We start from the raw sequence: 16,176 nt of genomic DNA, 5'->3' as shown, positions 1-16,176 counted from the left end.
GGACACATTTAATCATATCTTTTCTTGACACTTTGACAATTAAAATGCCACCTGGTCATAAATGTCACGATAAGCACACTGAAAGATTGGAATAAAAGTGTTTTTGCGGCAGTTGTTGTTTTCTTTTGCAAGCTGATCCATGATTGAAGACATTGGTAATCATTCCCCATGCAGCCATCACTTGGCATGACGCCCACATTTGCAACCAACCTGAGCGAAAGCGCTCTTCGCCATCGTGATGAGACTCTCGTCAGTGGGAAAACAAACCCTGAGTCCCACCGGGAGAAGTCGCTTCACGGAAGCCACAATGAGGGAGGTGTGTACGGAATAACGATCGCCCTTCCTCTTTATCGTCCTTTTCTGGTAGTCAAGCTGCAAATGAAACGATATGACATCACCGGACCGCCTCAGTCACCACATCAGCTCGTCAATAGCGGGTAACCTTTGACGTCTTGTCGTTGAGTAAGAATGCCAAATTGTTGATTTCGTTTTGGACCACATAGTTCTGTTCCTCCCACTTGAAGTTCTGCACCAAAATGTGATGAGTGAGACAAACAAAAGAGCAGTGACAGCCGACAAGCGTGTTTGACGAACCCACATGAGATTTGGCCCAGAAAATGAAGACCTCCGCCACCATGCTGAACAGCCGCTCGGCATCCGGGTTTGACTCTTGCTGCCAACGGGCCCTGAGAGAGATGGACCAAAGATTTGCAAGGCGGCAAGCAACATAGCTGACCCACCAATGTCGTAAAAGAGTTGGTGCTTGTTTCAAACTTGTTCGCTTTGCTGGCCGTAATGTAGTTTTGGTTGCCCTCTGAGGGGCTCGTTAGAATACTGCAAGCACATAAATGTTTAATAGCGAGCCGTGTAACTCTATGCCATAAAATCTACGTTCAATAAGCATCTTGGTTTTAAGTTCGATATTCTCTTCAAATTGGGAAACACATCAAGTCTACAGGGTTTGACTTTGGCACATGCGTAATCACAAATCTTACCGATTGGAGTCCACGAAGGGGATGAGGAGGGGATAGAAGGCGTAGAGGTCTCGCACGAGTACGCTGAACCTTTCTTGTATGTGCAGTTCTGCTTCCGACGCAGCATCACCTTCTGCTTTCATCCGCTCCTCCTCAAGCAGCACACTTTCCGCCCTCTTCCTCAGCTTGTCCATGAGAGGAAGGAAGTGGCTCTTCAGCAGCTCAGCGCGGGCTTTGCAGATGATTGGCTGGGAATGGACTGAGATGCACGCCACTCACAAAAATGCTATTCTTGTTTTTGATGACAACAGTAAAACAACAACCTGCCAGCTGCTTCATCCAGTCACCCTGGCTTGCCCCCACGTGGTTGTGGATGATTCGGAGAATGTAGCCTAGCAGGTCGCTGGCACGCTGAGGAGTTAGCGAGGTGAGGAGCGGGCCGTCTGACCGCCGGCGGGACAAATAAGCGCAAAGCATCGGCAATGTGACGTCCGTGACGTGGCCATATTGGGCCTGCCCGGCAGCAGCGCCGGCATCCGTCAACTCCTGCGCTTCCCCCATCGCTTCCTCCAAAGAGGGCAGAAGGGGGCATGTTGCTTCCACGTCAAGTGGTAACCCCACGTCTAGTAGAAAAAGGAAAAGCAATAGTGTAAGGAAAGAAACAAGTTACCTGAATAATGTGTCTTTTTTAATATATCACCATCTCTTTCAGGTTTCCACATTGTGCTGTGGTGGTTTTGATTGATGGGTGGTCCAAGGAAGCAGACAGGAAAGGCAGCAGTCAGCGCTGCGAGACAAGCACCTGCTGCTGACCTCTGCCTGGATGGAAACATGCCGTTACACAAGCACAGCCATCCATTTTGTTCTCATTAGGGTTGCGGCTGAGCGAGAGAGCGTATTTGAATGTTGAAGACAGTAACGTGCCAACCAATAGGCTTCCATGTTAAAAGAAACAGATTTCGTTATCTTCTAAAGAGTTATTGTTGAGAGTTAAGTCGATAATTGTGACAATGTTGCTTTGTGATGCAGAAGTGTTAGATGTCGCAAGGTGAAATGATAGACTTGCTTAAATATGCTTCTGCAGAAATTGAAAGTAAACAATGTTGGCAAGTCAGTAACCCAGTTGGAGTTCTCGGGATAAAATATTAACAGGGGAGTCTTGCGGGCACGTTCAAAGGGCAACTCGGCATAAGCAGCTCGCTGTAGAAGTATTTTGCCTCACAATTTGGAGTCTTTCCCATGATGGGCTTGAATCGCAGTTTTCATAGGCTCCCACTCAGCCACCACCGTAATAAGGATAAGTGCTGTGCAAAATTGATGAACGGGTTACTTACTAAGTTAGCGATTAATTTACTGAATAATTAATTGAGGAAATGATAGAAGGATGAAAAATAGCTTGCTAGTATTTTCATCATCTTACAATACAAGTCAAAATAATATTGCACAGCCAGCGATGGTGTTGGAATGCGTTACATAAGCAGGCTGTACCCTTCCATGTATACGGCGCCGCCGCCGGTGCCGAGCCAGTAGAGGCTGTTAATGATCCTGTAACAGGACCCCTGCACGCTTCCCACTGGAAAAGACGAGGTGACACTTAAATCGCTTCAATCCCTATAAGAGACGTACAGCAAGGGCGGTGAGCGAGGGAAAGGTGAGGCCGCGCAATCACAGAGAGATGGACTAGCGAGACGAGTGCTGATGCAGGAAACGGATGATCCCTGCGCAAGGTCATCATATTAGAGAGGGAGACAAAAGGCACAAGCTGCTCTGCGGCCCGGACTGAGCCGCTTCATGTGAGCTGACTTCAAAGGTATGCAAACCTGATGCTAATCTCAGCATATTGGCTGGGATTTTTTTTTCCCAACATCTCCATGATGTGAGTGAACACGTTTTCATTTGCTCTGCAAACACAGGTGCGGCTCACGTTCGAATATCATGGAGAACCTCTAAAACTTCAGGTTATTTCAGCGGTTTAATTAAAAAAAGTAAAACTTGTATAGATTGCCTTCACGCAGAGTGAGGGATACTTCCCTGTGAAATGGTGTTGGAATTTTCGTCAATCAATATTTTATGAACATGAAAGCTTTTTAATTTTGGTTGCCAAGCGCATGAAAATTTATCAATTTTTTGTAGACGCTGTGTACAAGTTTCCATTTCCAAAGTCAACTTCTGAAATAAATTCACTTTTCTCCAATAGTCCAGTTAATTGAGATTTATATATGTAAAGGGAAAAAATGAGCGGCGTTTTTTGCTCTCACCCAGAAGGTCAATGCCATAATTGTGGCTGGCAAGATGTCGGAAGAGTGACGTGAGCACGGGAAGGAGCATGGAGGTTGTGTAGCCGAGAACCTCAGCCACGCCTTTCGCCTGTTGACTGCGACACTGAGGCAACGAGAGCGAAGTGGCCGAGAGGTTTTCCATGGTTGCCTCGAGATCAGACGCTGCTGCTTGGAAGAAGGAATGCAGAGACTGCTGGACGGACTCCGGGGCTGACTTCATTAAAGTCCTGTTGTGACAAGACAACAACATAAAACATTTGACTGCTTGTCGACATTGTGGTGAAGTCCAAATCGTCCACAGGTCAGCTGGAATAGGATATTGAAAAAGGATGGATGGATGGATGGACGGTGACAGGGAGGTGAAGTACTACCTGGCATCCAACGCCCGGGCCAAAGCATGGAGGCAGCTTGTGACAGTTGAAGTTTCATTTCCTGAATTTGAAAAAAAGAAACTGACATTAGAGTTGTATAGCACGTATGCAGAGATATGACGAGAAACAACAAAAATTACAGGAATGGCATGCTATCAGGCTGAATGCTTATTTCCGCACGGTCCTTACCAAAAAGAAAGGGCCTGTGTCTTACTAGAGCTGCAATTTTACAAAAGAGTCTGAGGAAAATGAAGCCAAAGGAGTGAAAGTCAAGCACAAAAGAACAGATGCAAAAACATCTACACCAACTGTCATACGTTTGAAATGAAAATGTGATGATTTTGTGGGTTTGTCACATGCCTGGCAATCATTTCTTTTTCCTTGGTGGACGCATGGCTTCTGTTGGTGTCCGAAGAGCGCGACACAGACAGGAAGTACAGCTGGTGGCCTTTCACATATTCTTCCAAAAGTGGAATGACAACCTGTCAACAGGGGTCAACAAACAAACATGTGATATTCGTTCAATACATCACTGACTTATGTATGTGTGTGCGTGTGCGTGCGTGTTGGAAGTGGAGATGTGAGGCTGCTTTGGAGGCAGAACGCCGTGGGAAGCTTTAATCAATGTCATGATGGGAATCGACACGCCGCATGGATTTCTCAGATAGCTAAATAAATTACACAGCCACAAAGGATTTTTCATGAGGGTGGGGGTCACCCATAGCAACCAGTTAACAAAACTAATTAGATGACAGATCTGCAAATCTTGACTAGAATATCCAACAGAAAGGACTAGTCTTGATAATCACAAGCAAACCTTGAGGAAGAATTGAACGGGGTGCTGGTGTGACGCTCTATCGCCTTTTGAGGTCTGTCGTCTGGCTTGCATCACCTCTGGAAAAAGAAAAATGAAGTGACGTGCAATAAAAAAAAAATGACAAAGGAAGTGACATTTTTACATCAAATACATGAAATTGAAATAAGCCTAAGGCAGGTCGCCTACTGTGGGAAAAAAAATGACATCAGGAAGATGTTCTACACAACAATGAAACGTCGTATGTCAGGACTAAAACAAGGCCACCAAGTATTGTCAAAGAGACTATTTTGGACGATATTCTGAAAGTAACTGAAAGTGTTACCTCGCTCCAACATGTGTTCCTGAGCATCCTCTGCATAAAACAGCAAGCGCTGGAGTAGAGTGTGGCCAAAACAGTTGGCTGTGACTGGAAAATCCAGATCAGCTTGCTTGCCATCCCTGCCCGCAGAAAAATAAAACCCATTAAAGCTGCAAAAGCAGCAACGAACATTCCCTCGCACCAGTTTCCCTACTAAATTAGAAATTCATCTATTTGCAGATTTTTTGAGGGAGCGTGACCTCCATTGTTTGCTGAAAAAAAAATTTGGGGGGCAGACATCTGTTTTGTGGCATCTTGGTGCTACTATGATAATGTTGAGCCAGGGGGAGGAGCTTCATTTAATCAGACCAATCAGCCTTGTCTAATACAAAATATATAATTGTATGAAAATATGGATTATCTGATTTTCACCAGGAAAGCATGGTGAGGCATGACCCAAAAATAAGGTGAATTTTTTTCGATTCCATCTTCAAACGTGGATGCTGTGAGATGCTGTCACCATGATGAAAAAGTAATGAGGACCACCTCATTGAAATTTGGCTCTGAATGCAGGAATTTCCTTTAGCAGTCAAGATGCCGCTGTCCTCACCTCCACACCGTGTAGCCATTGAGCAGAAGGAATTTGAGCACATCCTGGGCTCTCTGCCGGAATTTGCTCTTTTCCTTCACAGTCAGGTTGTCAAAGGGCACGGCGGTCGCATGCCCACGTCCCCCTGAGGTGACACAGGGTCACAAAAACAATACAATTAGTGGAAAACTCCACCTTTGTCTTGTGACCGCACAAATCGCACTCCACAATTGACTGTTTTTTTTTTTACTTGTAGGCTCGCTTTAGATGGAATGTACAATAAATTCAGTGGCACTTTCACGTAACTGGTATTTCCTGCTGTGACCTTTTGGAAAATGGAACGTGCCCTACCCTGCTGATCAATCTTCTGTCTCTTTTGGGGAAACTGCTGCAATAAAGCCTCCAATTTATTTCCAGCAATGATTCACATTATTTGTCCTATGATTCCATATAGATATTTCCTATAAAATAAGGCAGCAACTTACATACAATACGTCTGAAAATTGACTTTTAATTGGTTGTATGGGTCAAGTAAGTGCCAAGAAATATATTTTGGTGGCTCAGTTAATGAAATGGCACCTTGGTCTCCACAAATCCACACGAATCAGTATTTAAAGTACAAAAATAATTATTGATTTTTAGCAAGATAGTTCTTTTAACAAATGATGGCAGTGGTTGAGGGAAATAAACAAATGTATTGTGAGGACATCTGCTATCTGGTAATGCTGATAAACTCAGATTTCTATGCATTGTAAGACTAGCGATGCGATCGGACACATTTGTGCAATCCAGTCAAAATAAGGTCATAGCTGCCAATCAAATTCAATTCATTATTTTCAACTCGTTGTCATTGCAGCTTTGCCGTGCATTATTACATGTCAACACATTCAAAGACCTGAGACAGCAGAAATAGGGCCATGATTAAAGGAATAACACGTTGATTCTCTTAATAGGCTGTATCTTTGAATTGTCTCTTTTCTATCAAATAAAATAAATGTGTGCAGCAACCGCATTGGCTGTAGACTAAAATATCTGCTCGATTGTATTCCATTTAAACAAACAAAAAAAAGGTTTCACCGGTAACTAAAGCTTAAAATGAATAATGCCTAATCTCTTAAGCAAAAAAGAAAGAACCGAGCCTTTGAACAAACTTCTTACTTCGACTTATTTAAAGGAAGGATTTTGATGTTGGATGTTTTATTTCGGTGGATTGAACTCGGACCGCCCGCTGCTCCTTCCTTGTATGGAGCTATCTTTCAAGTTCTACCACTGGAGAACAAGCGTTCGCCTTGAGGGCAATGCTGAAACAATTCAGTAATGTTTCCCAAAGTGCTGCAGGGGGCCTTCAACAAGCTACCAAATTGTACTTGTAGCATTCAACACTATCACAGGTCATGTACATATTATGTACGTATCAAGAGTGATTTATACCTTTACTCTCTTGTTCAAGTTTCTTCCTCTTAGCCCAAGAATTGTGGTAGTTTTCAGCTAACTTTTCAGCCATAGCCTAAGAAAAAAAGAAAGGAGAAATGAAAACTCATCACAGGTGTTGGGCAGTTTGAGAGAAATGTTTTTTTTACTCACACACTGATCCCATGATAAGGTAATGCTACTGGTGTCAAAGGGTTTAGGGGTGAAGGTGGACGCCCCTTCAAAAGACAACTGAGAGCAAGTGTGAATAGGCAAAGCACAAATTTGCTGCAGGTTTATTGAGTTCTACTCACCTGACCGGACTGCGAAATTCTTCTCATGCATGTGTGCAAGCCAAAGGGTTCTCCTTCCCCGGTGCGCTCGATAGTCCACCCGAAGGCCAGCATACTTTTTATCGTCTCCTTAATGGCCCAGCGGTATGCTTCTTTGTCCTATTAAGACGCGGCAAGACAAACGAGTCTCATGTGAAACTGAAATTTGTCAGCGGGGAAAAGCCAAATCTATACTGGCAGAAGGGCCGTGATTCAAATAAGCTGTAACTCAAGAACGGAGGCGCTTTCATGTTGTATATGGCAGCGAAAGGCTATTATTTGCACAAGCTACCTTTTCAGCCAAGGCCCTGTAGGGCTTGAGGAGGGGATGAACTTTGGTGTTCTCGCATAGCTGCTCCCCATGAACCCAGCCGTTGGCAAACTGGCACAGTTCAGAATGAATTATAACAAGCGCATGCCAACATCAGCATAAATGCATTCCTAACACACTGTCATTTCTCAAGCAGGAGACAACAAAGGTTGAAGCTTTTACCTTATCTAGCGACCACTTCTCATGAGTGTGCTCAGCGTATTTGTTGACCACAAACTCCAGTCCCTCTGGCACAGACATGCTAAAGAAATGAATCATATTATTACCATCGGAATCGAGGCCTGGTCGCCAAAGTGCTTTTATGGCATTGATGTATAATACAATTAAAAACACGTACGTTGAGGTTTCTACAGGTTGCGGATCAAAGTTTCCATCTGTGTTTTGGTCCATTTGGGACGTAGTGTGTGGGTCCAAATGGTCAGGAGGAAGGGCCTCAGCCATTGCACCCAAGCAGTGGACACACAATTTGGATAACTCTGGCTCATATTGCTGTTGAAAACACACATATATTTCAACATAATAGATATAAACGAGAATGATCCATTAAAAATTATACCCTATGCTTTATATGGGTACTTTTAAAAAACAAAAGCGAATGTTTAAATAATTCAGGCTAAGTTTGTGGAGAATTAAAAACCATAATGGGTGATATTTTTCATAATGTGGCCGATTTATGACAAACAAGCAAACAAGCTTGTGCTCCCTCATTAGAGCCTGTGAGTGTAAACATAAAGTTAACTTTGGCTACAGCAAAAAAATATGGATTCAATACTCAGTGAAATATTTCATGACTTTCTTTCATAATATTAATGACCATCGCACAGATAACCAAACCCAAAAATCCACCAACCCTTTAAATTACAGACATTTGCTAGAAATTGCATCATGTGTTTATTAAATATGTACTACGTATATCATATAATTTTTTCAATCTTACGACTCTAACAACTTTGTAGTACGTATTTTGTGTAGTACCAAGTCGTGAGTTGTCAGCAGTCAAATAGCAAGGGACGTTATTTTCAGCAGTTCTCCCAAGACTCCGTTTGATGCGAGGCAGATTTGGGACAGCAATGTGCTCATGAAAGTCATGCTGTGATGTTATCGCGTTCTCAATGACTCAGCTAAGACAAAAATGTCTCTCAAGTCAAGTCGTTTGGATGAGTGTTGAATTGTATTTACCTTCTTCGCTAACGCCTTAAAGATGCCCCAGAAGAGCTTCAGCGATAAGTGCAGCTCCTCATCAGAGGCCAGGCTCTGCTTCCCTTGCCCGCCACTTAAAGAGTAGTATTTCCATCTCTGCTCATAATGTCTGCTCAAAAGCTGCATGTGCAAATGAGTACATGATTGTGAAGAATACATTTTCATATTTTTTTTCCCCATTTTTTGCAGTTACCTTTATTGGTATCTTGCTTTGGTCTGTGAGAGTGGGAACGTCAAAGACAAGACGGCGAAGAAGAGGCTGCATCAAAGTCGGATGGAGTTTGCTGAAAAGAAATTCACAGAAATAGACACAGGATAAAAACATGCTATGAATAAATAGAACATAAATACAAAACGTGACAAACAGGAGACTTTCGCCAACAGAGGTGGTTAAGTTCCTTCATAAAATACATAGAATATTTACCATTTGTTAACTCTATTCTTACAAAGTTCTCAAGAAGATGCTTTGTACACTCGAGTAACTGTAGCCCATCCACCAGGCATGATGAATGGCCACTCATATCATTAGAGAGTGCGGAATCTAATTACAAATTGTCATTAGCAAAATGTTGATCAAACGTATGATTTGGTAATTAGAAAATGATATCCGAATCATGGCAAAACATGGTTAATTCATTACATGCAAGCAGAAAAAAAAAAAAAAGTGCAAGCAGGGAGAGCCACCAGAAGGTTGTCATTTTTCTTTTCCTACTTGACTGTCAAATCCAAGTGCACTCAAAACCTGAATGTTATTTTTACCTGCACACAGCTAACAAACAATCCTCAGTTGTGTCCCTCTGGGCTTTGGTTAGGCTTGAGGCCCTGGAGAGACTGTAGATGGCCTGGATGAGAGAATCCATAAGGGCGGCGTGGTCCTCCAAACCGTGGAGGAGGGCAGAACACTTGGTGAGCAGCGGAAGCACAGCTGAGCATAAGTATCTATTGATGGCCAAGGCCATGTCAGTGGACCCAAAGTCATCCTGCGATGAAAAAAAAAAAAAAGACTGAATAGCTACTGTGCTGACAAGTTGGGAAATTATATCAATGAATTTAAACAACAACAATGACAATGAGATAAGAAAAGCTGATTCAACGATGCCGCACTCACGGTGTCGAGAGAGACGGCCATCTGAAGGTCAGACAGGAAGCCATCTTGAAGGAGGCGGAGGAGAAAACTCTGCGTGTCTACGCCGTACACTCGGTCCACAAACAGAACCATAGCTGCTTTGTGGTCCGGGCAGAAGACACTCGATAAGTCGGGCTCCAGCATCGAACCATCTGCAGAAGAATGTTGCAACTTTGTTCATGCATTTTCAATGCAAGACTCACAATACCACCACAGTTACTTCACCTTTTGACAGCGATGGGGCTTGAAAGGAGATGCTGATGACTCCCTCAAGATCCTGGATGGGGATGAGTGACCTCAGGATGGCCCGCATGCGGACGGCTTCCAGTTGGCCTCTTTGAATCAACTGCAACATTTCAGGATTCTGATTAGCTGGCATAGCATGTCAATCTTCCTTTTCAATCGGCAGCACACTTTCTCCTCAATGTCCGGTCGGCGTCATTATTGGCAGCTGAACCCTGAGCAAAAAACACTCACTTGCATCTCTGGAGCGCAGCGTCCTAGCAAGTCGATAAGGGCAGAGTAGAAGGTCATGATGGCGTGGCCCATATGAATGGGGTCTTCCTCACCATCCTGGACAGTATCGCTGTATCACGAAACAATTAGCAGCTTTTCATTAAATTGGATCATTGCTGATTTGGAGTTGAATTAAAGGCTTATCTCTAAATAAAGCCGTATTAGTGATAATCAGGAATGCTGTTGGAGCATTCAAGTTATTTTAGAAGCAGGTTTGGTTGTGTTTCCACACTAAGGGGAAAAGAGGTTAAGTTGATGGCAATTTGTCCATGCATTTTGCCAATTGGTAAGTAGCAAATCTGGGAAACGCCGCCAAAATGGATCGACAGACAATGACTAACATGGTTACGTTGAACTGGTGAGCCATGCAGGGTCCATTTAGAGACGACTCCTCCGATATGCTGATGGCCTCTTTCATGGCCGCTAGGAGGCCGTGTCCGCAGTCACCTCGCAGGGCCGGACCGAAACATTCGGGGCGACGAATCAGCAACCTCAACACCAAGTACGCGTTCTCCTCTACACTTTCGCCTGCAGTCAAAGAGCACAGATGCAAAGCTGTTTGAGAATTTATTAGCTATTCAGCATACAAGAATAATTTTCATTTAAAACCATCACTGATAAGACAATTCAGAACTAAACACTAGTTGGACGACTACGTGTGGGTGAAGCAATAGAAGGCGGACACACAGCAGCATGACCAGAGGCTGTATTGTCAATACCATTGCAGAAAACGACAAAACGTAGAAAATTCAGGTAACGCTCTCCCTCCACAGGGTTCCATCCGATATCAGGGTAGCCTTTGGCCACAAGCAGTGAGCAGCTTTGCAGACCACAGCGTGCAAGGCAATGCACCACCTGCAGATGAAAAATACTCTGGAGCTGAAAATAATAACTGCAGGGACTTAAATGTAATATATTGATTTACTACGGCAAGTCGCTAGGACAACTTCCAAAAATAAAAGTATCACTGGATTTTAAAAGCATGAGGCTAAATTTGAGGTGAGGCCTCAGATCACCTTTTCTAGTTCAGGCTCCCTCAAAGCGAGGGCCAGCTCATTATTGTCCATGACTGAGGCTGCTGCCACATCCAGAGGGGTGGCCCCGCGCATTGATGGTGAAGCTGAGGAAGAGGAAAAGGGGGAAGGAAAAAAAGAGGATAAAAAACAAAACAAAAAAAAAAACCTCATAAACATAATGTCTGGTATTTGAAATTTCATGAGATCACTTGGAGGGCTGAAATTACTGCAGACAAAGGACAACTAGCGGAAAAAAATTAAATTGGATTTGTTCTTCATTGCCACATCAGAAGAAAGTGTTGCGCTGGAACATTACCGAGTCCAACGCTGCTGTTTTCTAACAGGTAGCTGAGGTGGTCAAAAAGTGCTCCCTGATTGAGTCGGCTGATGCGGCAAAAATAACAAAGGAATCTACAGCAGCTGGCCACCATCTTTGGAAAGGAAATTTCCTGGCGGAAGCGAATAATTGCAGAAAAACCACAAGCATTTTGTCAAGTCAAAGTTCCATCGAAAGACACAAATTGTCACTTTACAACACTGACCTTGGATTCCTTCTCCCCAAGAACATTGACCATCACTTCCATGACTGTCTCGTGCATGCCCAATGCCCTCATTAGATCGGGGTGCTGGTAGAAAACCTTATTGTTCATGATATCTCTGGCCCAGAGAAAGAAAGAAAAAAAAAATCACAATGGGCATTATGTTTGAAACGAACATCATAATCATCCTTACCCTAGTCTTCTGATCATCAGCTTTTCCTCTACATTTCCCATTCGGACGCTGAGTAACAAGCGGATTTGGCCCAAAGAGAACAGCAAGGTCATGGTGTCCTCCACGGAGGCTTGGCTAATTGTGTAAGCTTTGGAAAGAGCGGACGCCATTTGCCCGCCAAGACCCTGATATTGGCGGTGCAGCAATGAGAAGACAGCCCTGACCAGGCGGGGATCTTCCATTTCCATCTCTTGAGCCCAGCGCAGCATTGTTTCTGAGATCAAAATTTTCAGGGACTCTAAAGGGGCAGGACGCAAAATTAGAAAATCAAACTTCTCTGTTCTTTCCTGGAAAAACTCAGAGTGCACTTCCAAACTCTGCAATGTTTCCCAAAGGAATAGCACAGCTATCACAACTTTCTTGATTACTTGTTCTACTGAAGGGTGGCATATTATGGAAAATTGACTTTTTAATTGCTTGCAAAAGAATAAGTTGCGTCTCTGGAGTGCCTTCTCACTCATCAAGTGTGAAATGCAGCAACCATGTAAATCTTTTGTTTTCTGCCAATTTCTGAAAATGGGCCTGAGAGTGAAGCAGACTGCATTTCTGACCCGCTTAAAGAGGAAATCAAATTAAGTATTATTTTTTCAATTTATTGTATCTGCCCTCACTGGTTGAAATACTGCATTCTGATAAATACGTGTTTGTGGAATTTGAATTAAGCAGCAAAATCCAGCTATTTTTATTCAGTCCCTTCCTCCTCTAAATACCAACCATTTAGACTTACTGTGACTCAGCGGTTCATTTTCCTCCACTCGTGTGGCCGTCTTCTTCAGTCCAAGAACTCTGGCCCCCAGGCTTAAAAGTTGATCCCGTACCGACGTCTCGACAGGCTCGTCTTCTTCCGAGGCAGCATCTAATTCGATACCTGCACAAATGCAGTAAAGTAAAATGAAGCTCACTGGCAGATAATCACCGCTAGTGCCTTCTCAAAGCTTCTTCTCGGCTCACTGAGTTTTACGGGCTCAGTGAGGAGAATGAGCAATAAAGCGGTGGAGGAATAAGGGGGAACCGACCACAGTGGGATTTGAGAAGCTGGTGGAAGTCTCGCAGGAGCCGTTGGGTTTCCACCGGACACGGACTTTTCTCCTGCTGGTCGTCATCTTTGAAGCTCAGAAGCATGTTGATCTGAGGAAAAAAGGAAGAACAACTTCAAGGTGACAAGGAGAAGCACAGAGCAGAAAATAATGTGAAGATTTGTGAGCCACAAAGCGGTAAATTCAAACTATGAATTGGAACCTGCTCTTGCGGAGGTGAGCGGAACTCTTTGGTCTTGCGGGCGGTGAGAGCAGCGGACATGTTGAGTGCCTGCATGACTTGTTTGTAACGGAAGCGCTGGTTCTCCTGCAGTTGCCCAACAAAGTTTTCTGAGAAGGCTACCACGGCTTCGACCCTGTGGCGCACCTGAAGATCGCACAGGTAGCTCAGCACGTTGCATAGCTGGAAAGAGAGAGAAAGATATTGGTTGGCTTGTTTGTCGGAATGTGTAATTGAATTGATCAAGCGCCTTATAGGCAAAAATAATTTAGGCAATTTATAATTTTTGTATGAGTGTATTATTTTTTTGTGTGGGTGTGTTTTTGGCCAATATGAGCGTGTGGTGGCATGCACACAGAGTAAATTCCATTCTCCATTTACCTCAAGTTTGACTGTTTCTGGAAGTTTCATTTGCAGCAGTCCGTGTTGAGCACAACTCAAGTGATCTCCCAGCTTTCTTTCATCTTCTTTCTCTGTAGAGAAGACTCCAGGTTCCATTAGTTGGAGAACTTTAGCCAGGTCATCATCAGTCAATACCCCCATCACCAGAAGAGTGTGAAACAACTTAATGAGGGGAACTAGCAGAAGCTCCATACTGCCACCTACAGGGTCTCTGACACCACGATGCACAGCCCGCACGGCTGCAGTCAGCATGTCCACTGTCAGGCTCTTCAGAATCTCCAGAGGGATTTCAGGACTGTCACTGCAGGTGACTTCCCGTCCCATCACATCAATGCTGACAAAACAAGGCCTGGAGAAGCGCATCGGTGGTTTCAGGGAAGCACTTCCCCTCATGCTCGGGATGCAGAGAGGAAGTGGACATTTTCTCCCGTCGTCGCCATTGATTTGATAAAGGCTGACGTCTCTGGTTTGGTCCGACAGAGGGACGATGTATTCATGGTTCATCATGAGACGTGCATTGGCATTGCTGCTGAGGTGAACCTAAAAAGTCAAATTCAAAATAAAAATCCCTCTTCAAATTTAGGGATGAGGCGAAGCGCGAGCTCACCTGCACAAGAAGCTGATAAAAAGCAGAGCGCAGCGGGCCAGGCAGGTATGGACTCTGAATGGCGTGAAGGAACTGCGACTGATCCACGTGGCTACAGATGGCATGGCACACTCTTGCGTTGCCCAGGGCGCATAAAGCGCAGTAGAGGAGGAGAGTGTGGTAATGAAAGGTCAAGATGTCATCCAGCTCAGACAGCTCCAAAATGTCCACGCACCTAGTAAATTAGAAAGAGTCAAAATATGCTGACAGATACAGATTAAGGTCGAGCACTTTGACAACTGACTTGAGGCTGTTATTGGTCACAATGCCACTGCCTAGCCTAAAAAACACACTTGGCACTTGTAAAGTGGATGGAAAAATGTTTTTGGGCTATATCATTCAGCTGTGGGGAGTTTATTTCACGCTGCTTCCACCACTGATGTGGATAAATTACCACTTTTGCAACGTATCACTAGGGGCAACTAGTCCGGCGGATCCGTGACTGCCTTCACTGGGCGCCTTTCTAGTCGTACGTAGGAAACAATGGCCGTTTCTTAGCGGGAGTTCTCCGGCTCCCTTCTGTGTGCTCCTAGGAAACATACAGAGCGACATTTGCTGCTGCATGTATCCATTTCAAAAGCTTGAATAATTTGGACGGCCTGCTCCCTTTGGTTGCAACAGCCTTTCAACATCCTTTGCAGCCGGCTGATTTTTGCACGTTGAAAGGATGAAACTCATTTTAAAAAACTGTGCCATTTTTGATTAACTGTAAGCCAGGACTCACTTTGAACTACAGAACCCACTAAAATGAAAAGAAAAAAAAAATGAATGAAACGTTGTGACCCAAACCCAAATTCTACAGCTTGGTTGGACCTGCTTTCATTGGGGATTTGGACGGTCATGACTTGAAGTGGCTCAAGGCAATGGACTCTCCAGCCGTGGCGTTCATCGGAACGCTCCACCATCACCGTCGGTGATCTGTCAGGCACTCGCGTCCATGAGATCGGACTCAGATGCTGCACCTGAAACCTGGGCGGGCACTGAGGCGCGCTCGTCGTTCGAAGGCTGCGAAGCAAGCCGGCTGACAGCGGCATCACATTCTAGGTGGGCAGAAAGACAAATAAAAAGAATTGTAAAGATTTTGATATACATAAACATAAACAATTAAATTTTGTCTCCATCTACTTTAGAGCTGTGTCCATCATAAATAAGGAAAATAATTGGGTCTTGATTTTTCATTTGGCCGTGGTGATAATGTTTAAGATCTGTTGGCGTATAAATAATTAATGGAGTTGTTAAAAAAATGCTAAGTTCAAGTGGTTTGCAATCAACGTGTCCATTCTTCTTCACGGTCCAAGGAGTTGCAGAATTTAATTATCAAGAGCATAACTGTTATGAGCCCAAGCTGAAGAGTTTTCACCAGGATCTGTGAGATTGCATTTAGGGTCGCTGAGCGGTATGTTATTATGTTTTGTACAGATTTCCATGCAAACAAACAACCAAGTGAACCCACTTGGTTACCTTAATGCATCCCAGTTCAAATTGAAACATATTGGTAGTGGTAGGTCGGATGAAAACGGCAGGATACAGCTTTGTATCGGCCTCGACCTGTTTCAATGACAAAAATCAAGAACATTTCACTCACTATGATATGCACAATATGAAAGCACAATGTATTAAATACATCTTAAAGTGTGTCAACAAATTACTTGGTAGAAGGTGGACATCTCCACGCCACTGGAGGTAAACGTCAGCAGCCCGGCGGCCGTGTCAATCAAGCAACCAATTTCTAAGCCGGCACTCCTCCGGCTGCGTGACAAACCTGTAGCCTCTCCGGCGCAGACCATGTAACAGTTACTCCTCTTCACACTGCGGGTGTCGAAAGGACTGTCGTAAGAAGG

At 44.1% G+C, this 16,176-nt stretch overlaps 1 protein-coding gene across 1 annotated transcript in view; it reads right to left on the bottom strand.

Annotated features, from left to right (window-relative positions):
* The window catches only part of ryr2b (ryanodine receptor 2b (cardiac)), a 38,138-nt gene that overhangs the window by 11,033 nt on the left and 10,929 nt on the right, over positions 1-16,176 (bottom strand). Inside the window, exons 33-72 of the mRNA XM_068652632.1 lie at positions 15,985-16,144; positions 15,797-15,883; positions 15,149-15,375; positions 14,297-14,510; positions 13,669-14,229; positions 13,270-13,470; positions 13,047-13,158; positions 12,758-12,898; positions 11,992-12,268; positions 11,802-11,916; positions 11,576-11,708; positions 11,260-11,363; positions 10,963-11,098; positions 10,585-10,771; positions 10,205-10,313; positions 9,953-10,073; positions 9,710-9,879; positions 9,361-9,581; positions 8,795-8,885; positions 8,581-8,721; positions 7,739-7,890; positions 7,564-7,642; positions 7,363-7,452; positions 7,053-7,190; positions 6,913-6,990; positions 6,760-6,835; positions 5,350-5,473; positions 4,764-4,879; positions 4,442-4,518; positions 3,985-4,106; positions 3,814-3,863; positions 3,625-3,685; positions 3,233-3,480; positions 2,463-2,547; positions 1,675-1,793; positions 1,298-1,597; positions 996-1,233; positions 599-686; positions 443-526; positions 211-372 (exon numbers count right to left, since the gene is read on the bottom strand). Coding sequence (XP_068508733.1) covers positions 211-372; positions 443-526; positions 599-686; positions 996-1,233; positions 1,298-1,597; positions 1,675-1,793; positions 2,463-2,547; positions 3,233-3,480; positions 3,625-3,685; positions 3,814-3,863; positions 3,985-4,106; positions 4,442-4,518; positions 4,764-4,879; positions 5,350-5,473; positions 6,760-6,835; positions 6,913-6,990; positions 7,053-7,190; positions 7,363-7,452; positions 7,564-7,642; positions 7,739-7,890; positions 8,581-8,721; positions 8,795-8,885; positions 9,361-9,581; positions 9,710-9,879; positions 9,953-10,073; positions 10,205-10,313; positions 10,585-10,771; positions 10,963-11,098; positions 11,260-11,363; positions 11,576-11,708; positions 11,802-11,916; positions 11,992-12,268; positions 12,758-12,898; positions 13,047-13,158; positions 13,270-13,470; positions 13,669-14,229; positions 14,297-14,510; positions 15,149-15,375; positions 15,797-15,883; positions 15,985-16,144 — 5,995 coding nt within the window. The remainder of the gene's footprint in view (positions 1-210; positions 373-442; positions 527-598; positions 687-995; positions 1,234-1,297; positions 1,598-1,674; positions 1,794-2,462; positions 2,548-3,232; positions 3,481-3,624; positions 3,686-3,813; positions 3,864-3,984; positions 4,107-4,441; positions 4,519-4,763; positions 4,880-5,349; positions 5,474-6,759; positions 6,836-6,912; positions 6,991-7,052; positions 7,191-7,362; positions 7,453-7,563; positions 7,643-7,738; positions 7,891-8,580; positions 8,722-8,794; positions 8,886-9,360; positions 9,582-9,709; positions 9,880-9,952; positions 10,074-10,204; positions 10,314-10,584; positions 10,772-10,962; positions 11,099-11,259; positions 11,364-11,575; positions 11,709-11,801; positions 11,917-11,991; positions 12,269-12,757; positions 12,899-13,046; positions 13,159-13,269; positions 13,471-13,668; positions 14,230-14,296; positions 14,511-15,148; positions 15,376-15,796; positions 15,884-15,984; positions 16,145-16,176) is intronic.

Source organism: Syngnathus scovelli, chromosome 12 (genome assembly GCF_024217435.2).
Source record: "Syngnathus scovelli strain Florida chromosome 12, RoL_Ssco_1.2, whole genome shotgun sequence".
Lineage (NCBI taxonomy): Eukaryota > Metazoa > Chordata > Actinopteri > Syngnathiformes > Syngnathidae > Syngnathus > Syngnathus scovelli.
Note: the sequence above shows the minus strand (reverse complement) of the source record. Positions and strands in the feature narration are given on the sequence as shown.